Here is a 21868-nt window from a genome sequence, read left to right as displayed (position 1 = left end):
AAGAATTTTCTCGATTTACCATTCCGGTCACATAACAGTTAAAAAATATGTCGTTTCAGAAGGGTGTAGAGTAAAATGTCTGAAGAAATTCAGTAAGCACGTAGAAATTCTCTTTAACCACACCAGTTTATTTTGTTGCATTCAGTTTCATTAAGTTTATTTGTCGTGACACCAAATTTGCTGCTAAGGATATCAAGTTATGTTGATGAATCGAACCCTCATTGTAGTGTGTTTATCGCCTAATCAGGTTTATCAGGGTCAGTTTCGTGCTGACGATATTTGCAGATGTTCTTTCTTTCTTCGTTGGGTGATCATTTTAGTGTGTAGAGACTTCGGGGTTACCAATTTTAGTATGATTTCTTCATTAATTCGTAGTTGGTAGTACACAATATTAGGTAGACTGCATCTGAAGACGAGAATGGTCACATTAATATTTATTTGTTTTCATATATTTCTACTGACCTGGAATGTCTGCATTTATATGCAAATACATATCTGATTTAACGGAACTATATTCATGATACAACAAAGCGAAAATTAAAATTTTCTGTAATACAATACTATATATCAGATAATAGGCGCAGGCGTGGCTATGTGGTAAGTAGCTTGTTTCCCAACCACATGGTTTCAGACTCAGTCCCACTTCGTGGTATCTTGGGCAAGTGTCTTCTACTATAGCCTCGGGCCGACTAAAGCTTTGTGAGTGGATTAGGTAGACAGAAGCTGAAAGTGGCCTGTCGTATATATATATATATATATATATATATATATATATATATATATATATATATATATATATATATATATGTGTGTGTGTGTGTGTGTGTGTGTGTGTGTGTGTGTGTGTGTCTGTGTGTCTGTGTTTGTCCTCCCCACCATCACTTGATGACCACTGTTGGTGTGTTTACGTCCCCGTAACTTAGCGGTTCGGCAAAAGAGGCTGATAGAATAAGTGCAAAGCTTACAAAGAATAAGCCCTGGGGTCGATTTGTTCGACTAAAGGCGGTGCTCCAGCATGGCCGCAGTCAAATGACTGAAACAAATAAAAGAGTAAAAGAATGTTATGAATTTGTGTTGCAAGATTCCTGATGCAAAATCGTGTGTTGAAACAGATATTGTATTTCGAGATGGTAATTTTTTTTTTTTGCCAAATAGACATACGGACTATATATTCGTTCTTCACTCGTTTATTACTGTTCTTATTCTAAATCATGTCCATTGTCCGGAAATCTTTCGTCACACATCTGTGACATCTTCAGCGACATTTTCCGTCTTCGTGTGTGCTCTTGCTCTGCTTATTCCATACAAATTAAAATTCTTACAGGTTGATATTGACAACTATTACTCTTCCATTAATCCGATAATTCTGAATAAAGCAGTTATTTTCGCTAAAAGACTGACTTAAACACGAAATAAATAAATGTTATTTTACATGCCAGAAAATCAGTGATTAAGTTTGATAATAAATATTGGGTTAGAAAGGGCTCATATAATTCATTTGACATCACCATGGGGTCCGTGGACTCAGTCCAAGTTAAGGACATAGTGGGCATATACATTCTACATGAATTCAATAATGAATTCCCTAAAATAACGGGCGGACTATATAAAGATGATGAGCTGTTTCTAGTTAAAAATCCATCAAATAGAAAATTGGAACTGTGTGAAAAAAATTACATAATTTAAAAAAAAATTATGGTCTCTCAATCTCTATTGAAAAAGAAAATAAATAGGTTAATTTTTTAGCTATTAACTTTAATCTTGTAACTAGTAAATATGAACCATACCATAAACCCAATACAAATCTTAAACGTATTAATAATCTGAGTAATCATAACAAATTAAAACTAACATTAAAAACCCTGAATAGTAAAAATCAACATGAATAAAAATAATTGGAAATAACAAATATAAATAGCATAGACTATATTATATTATATTACATAATGATTGGATTTCATTTCTATAATAATAGAGTACATGAACCTTTACTATCTATCGGATAATATAACTACTTTTAATCCAAGCATAGATGTTAACCATACAAGGATATTAGCATAAACAAAAATAAAAATAATATGTACCACATTACATTATGTAATATTTAAATATATTCTTAATAATAGTAATAACAATGCTGAGCATTGACATTCACTAATTAACCAAATAATATAATACAATTTAATTTTAATACAAATTTTAGGAAGATATAAATTAAAATTTAAGTATAATTAGTATAACTTAGTATAATTGTACTTACAAACCTAACATAATATAATCAAAATAACATACACCATGTTATGTTAGATTATACAATACTTAAAAATCAGTTTGATAGTGATGATAATAATAAAATTGAGTACTGATCCCTATTAATTAACCGTATAATATTATACATTTAATTTAGATAGATACTATATATATATCAATGAAATCAATCTTGATGACGTAATACACCAAATCGACGTAATAATCCTAAATGTAGAGAGTAAGCTCAAATATGAATACTAAGTACACCATCCCAACATATATCTAAATGTATAAATATATAATCCTATAATATAATAATTAGTAATAAATATGATCATTAACATAATTACTTTGATAATCTTTCAATAATATGCACCGACGAAGATATTAAGACGAGAATAAGTAAGGCAAGGACCGCTTTTCACCTGTTAAAAAAAGGTATGGAGCGCAAGTGTAATTTCAATAAAGAACAAAAAAAAGAATTTTTAACACTAACGTAGAAGCGGTGTTATTGTATGGGGCTGAGACATGGCGAACAACAGTTAAGCCAAATAAGCAAATACAATCATTCATCAACAGATGCTTGCGTAGTATACTTAAAATTAGATGGCCCGAACACATAAGCAATATGGAGTTATGACAAAGAACAAATCAAGTTTCGAGTAGGGAGCAAATATTTAAGAAAAAGTGGAAGTGGATTGGAAGCACAATTAGAAAAGACACACCAAATGCAGCGAAAAGTGCTTTACAGTGGAATCCGGATGGATATAGAAAGAAAGGTAGGCCTAAGAACTCATGGCGTAGATCAACACAAAAGGAACTAGAAGAAAGGGGGACATTCATGGCAGAGTATAAGTACAGAAGCGAGAAATTATGTGACATGGAATTCAATTATGAGTGGCCTATACTCCGCGCTGGAGGGTTAAAGGCAAGAAGAAAAAAATTGCATATACGCTTAAGATCTATGAAATAACTTTAGAACGAAATATATATATAAACATAGGAATGGCTGTGTGGTAAGTAGCTTGCTTACCAACCACATGGTTCCAGGTTCAGTCCCACTGCGTGGAATCTTGGGCAAGTGTCTTCTACTATAGCCTCGGGCCGACCAAAGCCTTGTGAGTGGATTTGGTAGACGGAAACTGAAAGAAGCCCGTCGTATATATGTATATGTATATATATATATATATATATATATATATATATATGTTGTTGTACTTGGGGATGGTCATATTGCCAGTTTAGCCAATAAAAACACACGCACTGTATATTTGGTGTTAATTTTTTTTTTTTTTCAGCTTTATATTACATTAATCTTAATCTTAATCTTATTTCGGCCAGAGTTCTTTCGTCACACTTCTGTGACCTCATCAGTGGTCCTTTGTTTCCTTCTTTCTTATGTGTGTCTCACCTTGCTAACTATCAGCCATACAAAATGGCTGATAGTTAGCAAGGTGAGACACACATAAGAAAGAAGGAAACAAAGGACCACTGATGAGGTCACAGAAGTGTGACGAAAGAACTCTGGCCGAAATAAGATTAAGATTAAGATTAATGTAATATAAAGCTGAAAAAAAAAAAAATTAACACCAAATATACAGTGCGTGTGTTTTTATTGGCTAAACTGGCAATATGACCATCCCCAAGTACAACAACATCTGTTTCAACACACGATTTCACATAAAAAATCTTGCAAAACAAATATATATATATATATATATATATATATATATATATATATATATATATATATATATGTATGTGTGTGTGTGTATATGTTTGTATGTCTGTGTTTGTCCCCCCAACATTGCTTGACAACCGATGGTAGTGTGTTTGCGTCCCCGTAACTTAGCAGTTCGGCAAAGAGACCGATAGAATAAGTACTAGGCTTACAAAGAATAAGTCCTGTGGTTGATTTACTCGACTAAAGGCGGTGCTCCAGCATGGCCGCAGTCAAATGACTGAAACAAGTAAAAGAATAATACATATACGCGCGCGCGCACACATACACACACATATACTAATATATAAATAGATAATATATACGCCTACACACTCATCCACGTGTATAAACATAAAAACGTGAGCATACATGATCGCAAAAGTATTAAACATACTTTTGTATCTAAATATAAATAATATATAATTAATTAACCTGTCACCATAATGAATGCATACTTAAGAACCAATATAATAACTTAGGAAGAAAACACACAATAATACATAAATAAAGGTATCCATACTTGTTTAGTATATATATCGCGGTTCACCTATCGCGGTTTATTATTGAAACTTACGTCGATTCCTCCGTAGTGTTGTGTTGCATTTATAATAAAATAAAATGTACAAATTAGAAAAATAATTTCAAAAAATTACGCAGGAGTAGCTGTGTGGTAAGTAGCTTGCTTGCCAACCATATGGTTCTAGGTTCAGTCCCACTGCGTGGCACCTTGGGCCAGTGTCTTCTACTATAGCCTCGGATCGACCAAAGCCTTCCGAGTGGTTTGGTTGACGGAAACAGAAAGAGGCTCGTCGTTTCCTTTCCCGAGCGTCTAGTAACACAACCTGTATCACGTCCTCACGCTGATGTTTTTTGTTGTTGTTCTTTTGTCTTTTTCCCTTTTTGTGTGTGTGTTTGTATGTCTGTGTTTGTCCCCCCAGCATCGCTTGACAACCGATGCTGGTGTGTTTACGTCCACGTAACTTAGCGATTCGGCAAAGAGATGATAGAATAAATATTAGGCTTACAAAGAATAAGCCCTGGGTTCGATTTGTTCGACTAAAGGCGGTGCTCCAGCATGGACTGAAATAAATAAAAGAATAAAAGATTAGAATAGTGTTTCTACTTCGCCAATTTTCACCTATCGCAGTGGGTTTTGGAATGTAATACCTGCGATAGACGAGGGATTATTGTATATACATATACAGTATAGACACACATATATAAGCACACACGTATACATACATGTACATAAATTTATTTCAGTTTATTTCACTTTCGTACATTTTATTTTATTTTATTTCTACTTTATTTACTATATATTTATTTTATTTTTACTTATCATTTTTATATTAATTTTATTTTTACTTTTTTTTAATATTCTTTATATTTTATTTTCATTTTATTACATTTTAATCTTATCTTTACTTCATTTCTGCTCATAAATCAATCTACATACCTAAAGAAGCAAATTGGAAAGGAACATATATACCAGTACATATTGATGTACATATTCATATACATACTTGTTGCGTGTGCGCGCGCGTGCATGTATGTGTGTATGTATGTATGTATGCATATATATATATATATATATATATATATATATATATATATATATATATATATATATGTGTGTGTGTGTGTGTATGTGTGTAATTGTATGCATGTACGTGGGCGCATGTACACACACACATGTACAAACATAGGTATAAATTTTGTTTCATTTTTACTTTATTTTATTTCATGAACAGAAATTTTATTTTCCTTTACTTTCTTTTATTCATCATATTAATTTGCCCGTATATAATATAACTCATCATTTATCATTATTACTATTACTGTTATTGAATTGAAATAAAAGAAATAATTTTAACGCATGCGTACACACACACGTATATATATATATATATATATACACGCATAGTTGTTGTTGTTGGCACTCCGTCGCTTCCGACGTCGAGGGTTCCAGTTGATCCGCTCAACGGAACAGCCTGGTCGTGAAATTAACGTGCAAGTGGCTGAGCACTCCACAGACACGTGTCCCCTTAACGTAGCTCTCGGGGATATTCAGCGTGACACAGTGTGACAAGGCTGACCCTTTGAATTACAGGTACAACAGAAACAGGAAGTAAGAGTGCGAGAAAGTTGTGGTGGAAGAGTACAACAGGGTTCGCCACCATCCCATCCCCTGCCGGAGCCTCGTGGAGCTTTAGGTGTTTTCGCTCAATAAACACTCACAATGCCCCGCGATACTATGACTGCGAGTCCGCTGCCCTAACCACTGGGCCATTGCGCCTCCACCCACACGCATCGTAAACATATTTATATATTCTGTATATTCCGAAATAGGGATCTTTTTTAAAACGGGGGCCACATTTTTCATTAATGTTTGAAAAATGTGGCTCCCGTTTTAAAAAAGATCCGGTATTTAAAATACAAAATTATATATTCATATATATTTTGTAATTTTAATCTTATTTGAGAAATAGAACAATTATTTGTTAATATGTTGATTAATTAATAAATTAATTTGTATCCGATTAGAACTCTCTGTTTTCTAACCCAGTAAAAAAAGGTTTGATATTTTACGACATTCTATATAATATATTCATTGAAGAATTATTTCTTAAAAATTTAATGTATTAAACTAGCGTACCTTGGATAAATATCCGTATAAGAGGTTTCAATATCCTCATTGTGGCCATACACACATACACACACACACACACACCACACACACACACACACACACACACACACACACACACACACACACACACACACACACACACACACAACATATACATATACATATGCGTTGACAACAGCAGGAGAGCATTTGAGCTCTTAGCAGCAATAGAGCACTTTAATTCTTATTTCTAGCAGTGTAGGTGTCCTATTACGCTCAGTCCTATTTAATGACATTTATTGTCTTCCTAGCTGCCTCATTTAAATATATATATATATATATATATATATATGTGTGTGTGTGTGTGTGTGTGTGTGTATGTATATATATATATATGCATGTATTATATGTGTATGTATGTACGTATGTATTTATGTATGTACTTATGTATGCATTATGTATCTATATTTGTCCAATGCAGTGCTGTTGTACAAAAGGGTGAATTGCTTGAAGCGATCACAAGTAACCAATTAGATTGGTATCATTTCAATTTCCATTACTAATTATATATTTAATTAGGTGGCTTTTACTAGGCCTTATTGTCACTTTGGTCTGTCACCAATAAAGAAGGTTTACTGTTAGCCCACAACACATCCTTGTCTCTAATCTTGCTTGTTGGCTTATAGGTCAACATGAAACGCAAGGTTGTAAAGGCAATGCCTTGTGCTCTCATTGTTGTATGGAACGCAGAAAAAATACGGCGTCCTCACGTTCAGGTGTGCATATTTTAACAGTAATTAGCATTATGAATATGGAGCACATCAAATCTCTGCTTGGAATATTTCTCAACATTTTTCTTGTTACCCCTCCATTTTCATTCATTTTATCAACCATTGCAATATAATAATGGTGTACATTTTCCTTTCCTGTAAACATTAAAAACATACCCCTCTCTCATATATTTAAGAGATTCGACATTGCTCTTCTTATGTCTTTTAAGAAAATGAAGTATCTAGTCTTCCTCTGCATTTTTCTCCTCTATCCAAGATTTGAGTATTATACAGACAATATCGACTCATATATTCAAATTCTTCTATATGAGTTGGTTGGACACATATTTCCACTAAACCTCATCATCAACTTGCAACTAACGTCTCACATCATACTTGAGCTCGCCTGATCTACTAATGACTTCAGTATAACATGTGGAGAGTACACAACTCAAAACGAAACGGATAAATTATTTCCTGCCCCATTCTGATTACAGTTTGCTAAACAATAAAAACACAAAATCATTTGTTCTTGAGTATGGTATTACTGAATATTTCTAAGAAGCACAAATTTTACTAAAAGGTGTATAAAATATAGAAAGCTTTTTGTATAGTAAAAAAATTCTGTATCAACTTGATACCAATTTGAAAAATAGTATAAACGGCTCTTTTAAAGAGGCAGTTAAGTCCTCACCAAATTCTTTATTTCTGTAAAACAAAAAGAGGTTTTAAAACTTAACCCACATTCAATCTAACTACACTTTCCCCTATTATATATACATTAGGACGGTAGATTTGCAGAATCAGAGTATAGGACAAAATATCTTGCGGCATTTGGTGCATCCATTGGTGCTTTGCATTCAAATCCCATGTCGGTCGATTTTGTCTTTCAATACAGGTTAAATACTGATGGTTGTTAGAATAGACACAGTCCAATAACAAGTAAATAGAAAAGGGTGAATTTTTGCGTTTAATCTGCTTTCTTTGAAATATTTGTGCATTTATAATTTTGCAGAATTTTACAAGGAAGACTTGGATATTTACATCAAAGAACATTTTGATACAGATCTTGTGAAGTTAATTCGATTAAAAGAGCGCGGTGGCTTGATAAAAACTCGCGTGGAAGCAATCAAATATGTTACGGCTGAAGTAGTATGTATTTTAGAAAGTCACATGGAAGTAAATATAAACTGGTGAGTATCACTTGATTAACTTGAAATGGTAATGTATGTCATATTCATTTTCTGTGAAAGAAACTAATAGAAATTTTAACTATTTTAGCAAGAGCCTTCACAACTATCGGAGCGCGAAGCGCTCCTTAGAAATGCACGTTCGGGAGATGCATGTGATATATAAACAATTTTGAATAGGAACCCGAAAGCGAAGTATGAACACACAATGCGCATGTGCACACTATATTCATGAAACGGAAGAGAAGAATATAAACGCAATGCGCATGTCAAAGTAAAACAGAAGAGAAGAATAAAGCAAATTATATGATGATCTGCAAGCTACGTCTACACCACTATCACGCAACTTTGCTGCAATATTTTGCAATTTTGTTTTATCTAAACATTGAAATTGGCACGAAAAAGTTAATTTACCATTTAAAACAAAATCATGAAGTGAATTTACTATTTAAAACAAATTCATGAAATATATTAACAGAAATCAAACTTTGGTATTAAAATAATTTAAAACCAAATAACTAAAAATTTCAATAATATTTTCTGTTCATTTTATTTCATTCTGTTTTTGAGCTTTGAATTATGACTTCTTTTCAGTTTCCTGTTTTTCTTACAGTTTCTTCCTTTGCTATTTTGAACGAAGCAATATATGGATTTCTCCCTCTCTCAAAACTGTTTCAATTCATTCTACGATTCTTCTTTCTAACCCTGCGATTAAAACTTGAAACTGAAGAACAGAGACAGCGTAGATTGGAAAGACAACAAATCCGATGTTAAAACGAAAATTATGATTAAAGGGCTGAAAGACTAGAGCAAGATCAAACCAGACATCGACACATTCATTTAAATGGAAATTATGATCAAAGGGTTGAAAGACTAGACTAAGATCGAATGAGACAAAAGCAAGTTGATTTGAATGAAAATGAAGAACAGAGACGACTTAGGTTCGACTTCGAAACCAACATCGTCGACTCCGCATCCATCAAGATATTGATGTCTCTCTTGAAGAAATGAATCAAATATGCCCCCCATTGTAGAGCTTTCAAATTTCCAGGTGAAACCACCAATTTTTGCTGTGTGAAATGAAAAGTCAATTTAGCACCGTTAACTGACTTACCACCAGAAATGAAGGAATTATTTGAAGGTCAGACAGATGTGGGGAAAATTTTCAGAAAATATGCCAGGCAGTACAATGGTATTTTCCAAATGGCATCTTTTAATTGCAAAGAGAGTCGGCAACCTGAAAATTACAATCCCTCGGTCATAATTCATGGACAAATTTACTATTTCCTGGGTCCACTAATTCCAGAGGCCGATGAGCAAGCAAAATTTGTTCAACTAAACTTAGTTACAAAAAGGATGAGAATTGAACAACGAAGCAGGGCTAGAAAGAAGAATAGTAGAACGAATTGAAACAGTTTTGAGAGAGAGAGAGAGAGAGAGAGAGAGAGAGAGAGAGAGAGAGAGAGAGAGAGAGAGAGAGAGAGAGAGAGAGAAAGAGAGAGAGAGAGAGAGAGAGAAAGAGAGAGAGAGAGAGAGTGAGAGAGAGAGAGAGAGAGAGAGAGAGAGAGAGAGATCCATATATTATTGTTTCGTTCAAAATGGCAAAGGAAGTATTCAGAGACACGTTAGATGTGTTATTCGTGAGATCAGAAGGCTGAGCATGAGAAGCGTTGGAATGCACCAACTGCAAATGAAGTCTCTGATATTTTACCCAATACAAATCAAGATGCATCGTCTAGGAATATCGTCTTGAAGGAAAGAAGAGGTGAACTAACCATAATTTCGGTAACTCATCGTTCGTATGACTCATTGCAGTACGTTCTCTTTTTTTCCTGAAGGTAACTTGAATATGACAAACAATAAGCGATTGACAATTAAGAAATATTATGCCTATAGAATAATGAATCATCAAAGCAAATTCAATCGTATTCTTTGAGGCGACCGATTATTCCAACAGTATTTGGTCGGTCAAGCTGCAAAAATCGAATTTAATAACCCCTTCATTTTTGATACAACATCAAGCTGATTTAAGAATTACAACATACAAGGGACTAAAGGATGCTATAAACGACAATGATGATTTTAATGACGTTGGAAAAAGGTCTTACTTTTTCAACAGTTACTGGAGGTCCAAGATACATGGCTGAAATGCAGATGAATGCCATGGAAATTTTGAAGAGACACAGAACACCATTGTAGTTCATTACACTTACGTGTAATTTCAAACGGCTAGAAATTACTCAAAATCTTTTTCCTGGATAGGTGGCATCCGACAGGCCAGATCTGATTGCAAGAGTTTTCCAACTGAAGAGACACGTATTTATGGTCTTGATTGTCATGAGAAAACTCTGGGGTGAAGTCAAAGCACATACTCATACTGTTGAATATCAAAAACGTGGTCTTCCACATTTGCATGCCCTTTTTTGTTTGCTAAACAATATAAGAGCAAATGAGATTGACGACTATATACAAACAGAAATTCCAGACCCACCAACAGATAAGGAACTGCATGATTTAGTCGTTGCTCATAAGATACATGGTTCATATTGTAATGCAAATTCTCCATGCTGGAAGAAAGGATCATGCTCCGAGAGATTTCCCAAATAATACTTGTAAAGTATTGTCTGTGGAGAAGATTCTTATCCTCTTTATAGACGAAAATCAGTTGCAATGGGAAGAATTGAATCTTATAAGAATGGAAAAACAATCAACAACAAATGAGTTGTAACTTATAATGAAACTCTTTTAAGAGCATTCAAATGCCATTGCAACGTTGAAATCGTTGCCTCAGTGAGGTTAGTTAAGTATGTCATCAAGTACACGCTGAAAGGAAATGACCAAGCTGCTGTTCAAATAAACAATTATAACGAAATTAGTCAAAACCACATTTTCAACTTGATTTTTTTTCTTCTTAAAGGGAATATTACTATGTTTTCTTTATTCCTCCCTTAATCTGTAGTTGCATCGCAAAAATTTAGGATTATGTTTCCTCCCTGTGCTGTTGGATGGCTTCTTATATGTACAATATGGAGTCTGAAATTAACTCACCGAAGGGACTCTCTGTTTTTCTGTCCTTTGATTAAGATGATAAAGATTACTATTTTAAATAGTGCTTTTCCTTTGCACCGAATGGTGCGTGTATGGCAGTCGTGGTGGTGATGATGGTGGTGCTGGTGATGGTTGAAAACAATCAACAGAAAGAGAGAGAGAGAGAGAGAGAGAGAGAGAGAGAGAGAGAGAGAGAGAGAGAGAGAGAGAGAGAGAGAGAAAGAAAGAGGCTAGACAGAAAAACATTGTACTGACCCCTGAATGGGAAGACAAAAAAATGTTGTTTATCATTCAGCTTTGCAATAAGTTCCAAGTCGACAAATTATATCATTGCTTTCATGAAAATTGTTCATTGCTTGAAAAGTGATGTAATATGTACTCCATGTCATTGTTGGGCCCAAGGCCCAATGAAGAACCCTCCACAGGAGCTAGCTTAAAAGCCGCCCGATATTATATATATATATATATATATATATATATATATATATATATATATATATATATATATAAAAATTCAAATTACGATAAACGTAAACTAACAAACGAAGTTTGCTTTTAGAAGCGTTGAGATGTCTTAGAAAGTTAAAGAAGTGATTTTAAATTCTCAATCGCAGGATAATGCTAATAATATAGCCTGAACAGGATAAATTACCCCTATTTTGCAGAAAAATGTATTTATTCTATCCTAATAAATAATAATTCTGATAGAATAAATGGGTTAATAGAAACCAAGGTAGCAAAGATCACAAAATAACTGTGGTGTAATTCCTGTTGGTGAGGCAGAAACTCCTTGATATTTTGGGTATTTGAGTATATTTAAAAATTTAAGGAATGGAGAAAACGCATGTTATAACTGCATACTTTATTCCGACATATGTTTCGAAGAATTACAATTTATGCGATCCATAGGAATCGGCGATGTTAAAAATGTAAACTTCTCCTCAGGGAAATGCATGGGAATCATCTTAAACGTAAGACATTATGACCGAGTATGATAACTATAGTTGGATAATGTTATGACGTGATTCATTTGAAAAAACCGTTAGAGATTTGGACGCTACCAGATAGTAGGATGGACAACACATACATACAAATATATATCCATACATACACACATAGTTATATACACATATACACACATATATATACACATATATATACGCACACACACACATAAATTTACACATATACACACCCTATACACAAATACACATAAATGCATATTCATCCCCATATATACATAAATACAAAAATACACACATATACATACACATATACATGCATCTACGCCTATAACCAAACAAATACATACGCATATACATATATATACATGTATACCTATATATACGTATACACACACATGCACATACATACATACAAGCATACAGATACATATATATATAACCCATATGAATTTCACAGATAATATCTGCACATAATATGAGGCTTTTACATCCATTAGAGAGTTCCAACAATAATAACATTGAGCCAGACATTATTAACACTTACCAAAATAACAATAATAACACTAAAATAACACTTAAATTTATATATATATATATATATATATATATATATATATATATATATAGATATATATATATATATATATATATATATATATATATATATATATATATATTGGGATATTGATATGAGCCAAATAGTCATTAAGTGTCATGACCTGAACAACATCCCCCATCAAACTCCAGACTACGTCGTCACGCTTGCCAAGCATCACCGACTATTAAAAGATTTGACACAGTTTGTAGTGGGCTTTATTTGGAAGCCATTATATGCCTATTTTTCTTTATCTCTTTATTCTTTGTATTGCATTTTTTATCAACTACTTCCTGTCTGTATCTCTAGCCCAGCAAACAATACTTCACTCAGCTGTCATTCTTCATTCATCATCGATGTATTCGAAAAACGTCTATTGCCAACCCTACGAGCGAAATATCACGTATGTAACTTGGTAGCAACTTGATTGATACCGTCTTATGTCACCCGAAGAGGCACCTCTGCACTGAAGGTGCATTGAAATTCATTATATTTTTCTCCAACCACAAGGCGGCAGTGCAGAATGTGCGAAACGATCATGGTGATAATTAAAATTTCCAGTATACACTATCCTCCGTATCAATTATTTCTGCTGTATGTGTGTATATATATATATATATATATATATATATATATATAAGTCAGTAAATAGTGGGGTTGTGTTAACCGCACGCGGAGAAATAATAGGAAAATGAAAAAAAGCCAGAATGCTGAACTGGAAGCATAATTTAATAAAGATTTTTTCTAACCGGTTTTCATTGCGATGAAGCAAATTATCAAGAAGAAGGAGAATGAAAATGTTTTTTTACAAAGAAGTACAAAAAAGTACAAAATGAAGAAAATAATATATAAAACAATAATATATAAAAAAATAAATATACCCATACATTATATTGTCTTTGAGCTTTTGTAGTTCAATAGTAGTTCATGTATAAATTGGTAGGAAAAATAAGGATGCATGAGAGTTGAGAGTTTTGTTAGGTTTTAAAAAAGGGTTAAAAGTTTGTGTTAAGCAGGAAATGTGGTGTCAAAACATATATATATATATATATATATATATATATATATATATATATATATATATATATATATATATATATAATGTAACCTCGTGGACATCGGTGTTGATTTTTTCTTTCTCCGTTTTTCCCTTCTCTGAACTTTCCTTGTTTCCGACGAAGGGCTCCGCCCGAAACGTCATACTCTCTCTCTTTCCTTTCCCGAGCGTCTAATAACACTATCCGTATCACGTCCTCACGTTGTTGTTTGTTGTCTTTTTTTGAACCTATATATATATATATATATATATATTTACGTAAATGAGCGATGGTCACTTTGTTTATTATATATTGTTTGCTGGATCGGATTCTGGCCATCTCTCTGGCGACCAGGTGTTCGCGACTGAGGGTGAGCAAACTAGCTCGAAACCGAATCGGTCTCGCGATCCTCTCGTCTGCTGGAGAATGGTAGGGGTTCGCTCCCTTGCTGGCAATATATATGTACAGGGTGCAGGGTGCACCTATAACCAGCTGGCTGAAGATCTGCCCGGGGTTAAACTAGTAGTAATATTAAACAGCCACATTGAGGTGGCTATTAACTTTGCTTGATAGTATAGTAACTACTTTCATCTCTTATTGAGATTTTACAACTAGCTACTTTCCTTGTTTTACACACACACACACACACACACACACACACACACACACACACACACACACACATACACACACACACACACACACACACATACACACACACACACACACAAGATATAAGTTAGAGGTTATGCAACCGTCTAAGAGATAAATGTATCCATAGGCACTCCTGGTGTGTTACCTCAGTATGTATGGTACTCGTTATAAAGTATACGGTAGTAGGTAATTTAAAGGTAAAACCGTGGTTTAATATATAGAGACAATAACAAATGGAACAATAATTAACAATGAGAAGTAGATCATTGGTGTTTTAAAGTTGTTTAATAAAATTAGGAGTATGTTTACAGCTGTTTCTATTTATGAAAATGGGGTAAATTTGCATTTACCTCGTTACAATTTAGAACATCTTCAAAACGATTGTATGGCAAAGATAAAGTAGAAAGAAAAAAAAGGAAAAGTGTTCGTTAAAGCGATAGTCTTACATTTTAGAGACTTACATATTTCCACGTGTCAGTAGGAGGATAAAAGAGAAGAGAGTTCGTTAAATACATAGTCTTACATTTAGTGACTTCCGTATTTCCACGTGTCCGTAGCACCGAATGTAAGAACCTACGGACACGTGGAAATATGGAAGTCACTAAATGTAAGACTATGGATTTAACGAACTTTCTTCTCTTTTATCCTCCTACTGACACGTGGAAATATGTAAGTCACTAAGATATGTAAGACTATTGCTTTAACGAACACTTATCCTTTTTCCTTCTATTTTTTCCCCTTCTATTTTGTCTTTGCCATATAATCGTTCTGAAGATGTTTATAAATTACAACTAAAATTCTTCCAGTCTTGCCACGGTCTAACGAGTGAAACAAGTAATGGATAAAACATACAAGGTACCGAAGGTAAACTATGCGCTTTCTGGTTCGGTTCTACAGTGCAGTGCTTTGGGAAAGTGCATTGATTTTGTGCTGCGACAGAGCACTGGCCAGCTACTGGTTCTGCTACCGTCTGCTGATTGCCGTCTCTCTTCTTGTGGCTAAAATACGCTGAATATATAGGGATGATCTTGGAAAAGCGCGCCATGGATACAATTGTTGTTAGATCCTGATATGGTCAGATATTTTTATGATGTTGGTTATATTTTAGGGAATCGCGATCGTATTCTTTATTTTATTTTATTCTTTTGCATCGGTTATACTGACCCGGGTTCGGTTATACTGACCCGGGTTAAATATTCTTGCTACGCTGTTGACAGTACTATTGACTGAAGAAAATGATCTTAGTATGTGTGTTAAGTGCTTTGATGTTGGACACAGAACAGCTCTGATGACTACATATGAACCATCGAATCCTTAGTTGATTGTCCGTTTAACAACTTCTCTCAAGAAAAATATAGTCTTCAAAAATTCAAAAAAAAAAAAGGTGAGGGGAGGAATTCTATTATTTGCAACTTCGTGTGGAAGCTTATGTTATTCTTGCATAATGTTATTATATTGATTGATTCAATTTAAGTTGTCGTAAAGGCTCCAGGGACCGAAAAGGGTGGCGCGTTTGTTTGTTTTGTTTCTTTGTAACTGTGCATATTCATGTTTATCATAAATTTAACTGACACTGTACTTACAGTTGGACCGTTTGGGGCCTTAAGTCACTGTTTGACTCTTTAACAGACAACTCATAGTACACTCTTCTCTCCTGCCTGATCCTATACCAGTCTCTTCCTTCTCGGCTCTTCCATACATTCCTTATTCAATGCGATTACCTCTTCATTCACATCTCCCTATCATTTAATAATTCATATTGTTTTACAGCCATCACACCCCCATCGAAGGACCTTAATCCGAACCATAAGACTTTCAACTCCTCGTGGAAACTAAATTCCTGACACCTGAACTACAAACTATTTTGGATATATTTTTCAGGTTGCAGCCTTTACTTGTCGAGATAATGAAAAACCGTTCGACATTAGCTATGGGTCAACTAGATTATATCGATAGAAACACGTTTAAATATGAATTTGATCGGGACTACAAACCTCGTTATGGCTTCAACTGGAATTTCGTATTCTATGAGACTTATTTTCGACCGGATCAAATGTTAAATAAGAAGGTAACAGACACTTTACCGTAAGTAAATTTTACTTCAAAATATCAAGCGTTGACCTAAAATATTGAGCTATGATTAGGTAGATTGTCTTTTAATGTATAGCTTATAATAGTATGGGTTGTTGTTGTACAGTGTTGTTTAAGGTGGTGAACTGGCAGAATGATTTGTACACCTGATAAAATGTTTAGCAGTATCTCGTCTATCTTCACGTTCTTAGTTCAAATTCCGCCGAGAAGTACTTGCTTTTCATTCTTTCGGGGGTCAACGAAACCAGTACCATTTGAGCATTGGGGTCGATGTGATCGACAGCTCCCCACCCCATCCACAAATTTCAGGTCTTATGCCTATATGAGAAAGGATCATACAGAGTTGTTGTATAAGTCCAGATCAGCCAGTCATGGGGTAGCAAACTTATAACCAAAGACATTTCAACCATGGTCATTTTAATTTAAGACATAACATAATGCTGTTCAAGATGCAGTATATGACTTTCTTTTCAAATCTGGCCAGATATGATATGAAAGAGATATAGTTGATATATAGATGAATGAGTAGGATAATGTAGATCAAGGTGCACTACGTAACTTGTCTTCTTAAAATGGTTGGATATGATTTCAAAGAGATTTTCTTGCTGTTTCTTGCAAGATGAATGAGTACATGGAAACTCTATCGTTGATTCTATGTTATTGTTGCGTAGCGCTGATCGTTCTGCTTGAGCAGATCTTTGACACAGAAACCGCTGATGTGAGCTTAGAGTTCAACATTCTGTTCATGCTGACTATGAAGTATAATAACAATGCTGTAGATATGCCGTTCATTAGGACCGAATCGATTAGATCTATAATTAAAGCAGTTTCGGATGTGAGCTCTTTTTTTTTTTTTCAGGAATAGTGTATCTAGAGCTACATTTTTCAATAGTTTTGCCCGTTTAATGTGTGCTACAAAGTAATACAAGAAATATTTTTGCTGCTATTTCTAGTAATTTGAATGATTGTGAAGAGCATCCCTTATTGGTTCATATTGGTAATGAAGATGGTGACGGTGATGGTGGCGATCAGACTAGTAATGCTGGCGGCGGTGTTGGTGGTGTGATGATGGTTATGGGGATGGTGAAAGTGAAATAACGGTAGTTTCAGTGATGGTGAATGGAAGGTGTTTGAGTAAATTATACAATTATTTGCCATGTTTGTCACGAATACAACTTTCGTTGTGCATAAATAAACAACGTTGGAAATGTTGTGTTGATATATCGACCGCCACAGCGTCTTGAATACTCAGTCTTAATACGTAAAAGTAAATGCTGGTCTGTCTCTGTGTTTCCGAATGTGCTATGTATGTATGTATGCGTATGTATGTATGTATGTATGTATGTATGTATGTATGTATGTATGCATGTATGCATGCATGTATGTATGCATGTATGTATGTATGCATGTATGTATGTATGTATGTATGTATGTATGTATGTATGTATTTAGGTATTTATGTATTCATGTATGTAATTATGTTTGCATATCTGTATGTACATATGTTTGCCTGCCAGCCTGCCTCCTGCGTGCTTGTCTGTCTGTCTGTCTGTCTGTCTGTACGAGGAGGTACCCAAAAACCCTGGGTTTTTGGGTACCTCCTCGTACAGTCATATTAACAAGTTCGTCAATTGTTCAGTGATAGTTCTCCACGATTAGTTCATGAAATTTTCATTATGGTTTCATTCGTTCGGGAGGTCGACGGTTCCCCCTGAACGAGGTTGGTCTTCAAGCGACAAGTGACCATTCCTAAAGCATGAAAGCCACTCGTATACTTGTGTTTTGCTCATGGAAGCTTCCTTGTAAGCTGTTTTTGAAGCATGACAGCCGCCGTTTTCCCCAGGAAAAAACAGAATTTCATGGAAGCACGCTGTTCCTTCGTTTCAGCCATCGCAAAAATCGACGAACCGGGGAGAATCACTGCAAGAGAAAGAAGCATCACATGGTAGTACGACTTAACCCGACGACGCTAGTCGAGAGACTGATGCCTGAGAGTCGCATCAAGTGGCGTCTAGCGATGGAAGCCTGAACTACAACAGGCTTGTCCCACAGAGAACGTTTCTGGTTACTTTTAGGTACCTCCTCGTTTGTAGGTATACATTTTAGCCTATCAGTATTTACGTGTTTGCCTGCTTATCGATCTGTCTGTCTGTCTGTCTGTATGTATGTATGTATGCATGTATGTATGTATGTATGTATGTATGTCCTTGACTAGGCAGTACTTTAGTTTTTAGATAACTGTAGGTTTGCATAAGAGAACATTTTTTACAAGTTCTCATGGTCTATTTGACTTCTGATATTTCTAACAAAAAATAGTTCCTGACAAAAAATATTGCTTATCGCCTCCTTCCCATCCATATACTGCAATAGACACCGAGAAAATTATACTGATATGATTCGTTTAGAGTAATTATATAAATTAGTATATCCTTGGGGCGGAGAGCATGTTTTTCAAGATTTTTTTTTTTAATGCAAAAAGAGAAAGTTTTAAAGTTTTAAATCGGTTTACTTATTGTGCGCTTGCATGAAGCTCAATTCGAATCATCTTCCGAGGATGTTTATCCTAAAATATATGGATCTCAAGCAATAGTATTTCTTTTAGGTATTAATAAACCTTGGAATGGCTAGATAGTACTGCTTATATATAATAAAGAACTGCATCCTGAGAACCGAATGTCTTCTGTAACAATTTTTTTTTTTCATCTTTGGTCAGTAAGTGTTATTTCCTATTTAATATGGAATGTAATACAGTATACCCAATAGTTGTTTTAATTGCAGTGGTCCTGTAATAGTCGGAGCAGGATTCGCAATGGATGTGAAGTTCTTCAGAAAGATCGGCCTCTATGACTCAAAGATGACAATTTGGGGAGGAGAAAATTTGGAACTTTCATGGCGAGTATGTATTCTTTAACAATTTACTTTCTTTTATTTAATACTCACTCTTCACTATTTTATATTTAATAAGTTATCAATGAAGCCTTGAGTCATAATGTCCCCAGAAAACTCTTCATCTCGTTACTTAGACCTTATTATTTTCCAGTTCTTCCTCCTTAAAATTACTTCTGCCTTGAATAGTTTCTTACCCCTATCTATACCGAACTCCAAGCGTGTTACAGTTCTAACTTCGCACAAATCATATTTCATCAAGCAATTTTCCCACAAGAAGAATTTATTAATTCTAAACCATTTCTTTTCTCTTCCAAACCGAAAACGTTATGCTACAGTTGAAAGCACGGACTTTTTGGTTCTCGACATTATCTGGAGCTGTTTTATTGGAAAGAGAATCTTTTCTGTAAATTCAATTCTTCCTTCAGGATTGAATTTATCAACGCATAGTATTTCAGTACATAAAAATAAAGATAAAAATTTTAAAATTTACCGTATCAACTCAGAAAATAATGCACTAGGTAATGTTATTAGGGATCTTATATACCAGAAAAGAGGAAATGGTCATAGCTATGACTTTGTTCCACTTAATCAGTAGTTCAGTAACGACTTTATCTGCTGTGCTTTCTTCTCAATGACTTTTCTTGTTGAAGTTGGTTGGAACACAAGATTGTTCTTTTTTTTTGTCTCATTTTCTGAATGTTTAAATGGATTCCACTAACTTTTCTTTTTAAATTCTATATTCAGGTGTGGTGTTGTGGCGGTCAGGTCCTTCATGTATTTTGCTCGCACTTTGGTCATATTGCACGAAGTCAACCTTACAGTTTCCCTCGTGACAGGTTACACACAGAGGCTTATAACTACAAACGGGCCGTAGAGGTGTGGTTCGGGCCTTACAAGAAATACGTTTACAATTACTTTCCTTTGATGATGGTATTTATTCTGTCTATTTTTCACCTTTTATCTTTTACTTGTTTCAGTCACTAGACTGGAGTCGAATGAATCGACTCCAGAACTTATTTTTTAGCCTGATACTTATTCAATCGGTTTCTTTTGCTGAAATGCTAGGTTATGGAGATGCAAACACACCAACACCGAATTTTAGTTACTCTGTTGTGAAATCAACAAATCGACTCAAGCTGTCAAGAAATCCAGTACAGCTGCTTTTTACTGCAGGAATGGCATGTATTATGAAAGAATTTGACGAAAATTGTACATTTCACGTGTTTAGTCAGTTGATATACGACAAATATGATTGGTCAATTGCTTTATCGGGATCATTGTACTCCTGCTTTTGATTGACTTCACGTTTCACTTGAAAAAACAAGAACAGAAAATCTTTGTTGTTTTACAGATTGTTTTGAGATATATACATCACGAAGTATCAGTATTATTACTGGAAGACCTGGAAATAACAAATAAATGGTATATGTCCTATGTCTTCCTTGGAGAATTTTATTTACAGCTAGATAACTTGAGTTATTAGAAAAATTGTCTTTGCATGAAAGCAACACATTGCTGGCAACAAGACAGTTATCCTTTGCCCTATCGTCTCAGCTATTTTCACTTTCATAAATAAAAGTATAATAGAGAAAATTAACGATTGTTATTTCTAATTATGGTTACTTTCCTCCTTTACATCATTTCTAGGATATAGATGTCGGTGATTTAAGTGATCGTCTGAGAATAAAGAACGAATTGAAATGCAAAAATTTCGATTGGTATCTGGATAATATATGGCCTGATTTGTTCCGCTTTGACGTTAATGTTACAGCTAGTGGTGAGGTAAGCGTCTCTTTAATTTCATACCTACCTTGGAATAATTTTATATCTAGTTGTGATGGGTGAAACTGTAATGTGAGACAGTAATGATGCTCTGAATTGACAAAGTAATACAAATAATTCAATCGGTGGAATATGTTTTATGGTGTAAGGAAGAAGAGAAATTTGACGTTCTGAGTATCTTCCTTCTTCAGAGAAATAAAATAAGCCAAAAGCGAAAGAGAAATGGAGAATTGATGTGAAGAAGA

At 34.4% G+C, this 21868-nt stretch overlaps 1 protein-coding gene across 1 annotated transcript in view; it reads left to right on the top strand.

The window, feature by feature from the left end:
• LOC106879581 (polypeptide N-acetylgalactosaminyltransferase 13) overlaps window positions 1-21868 on the top strand; it is a 47009-nt gene that overhangs the window by 10108 nt on the left and 15033 nt on the right. Inside the window, exons 5-9 of the mRNA XM_089363712.1 lie at window positions 8388-8565; window positions 16743-16946; window positions 19731-19848; window positions 20586-20771; window positions 21489-21623. Of these exons, the coding sequence (XP_089219838.1) occupies window positions 8388-8565; window positions 16743-16946; window positions 19731-19848; window positions 20586-20771; window positions 21489-21623 (821 nt within the window). The remainder of the gene's footprint in view (window positions 1-8387; window positions 8566-16742; window positions 16947-19730; window positions 19849-20585; window positions 20772-21488; window positions 21624-21868) is intronic.

Source organism: Octopus bimaculoides, chromosome 15, assembly GCF_046866305.1.
Source record: "Octopus bimaculoides isolate indiv1 chromosome 15, ASM4686630v1, whole genome shotgun sequence".
Lineage (NCBI taxonomy): Eukaryota > Metazoa > Mollusca > Cephalopoda > Octopoda > Octopodidae > Octopus > Octopus bimaculoides.
The sequence above is the reverse complement of the archived record's forward strand: the minus strand, read 5'-3'. Positions and strand labels throughout refer to the sequence as shown.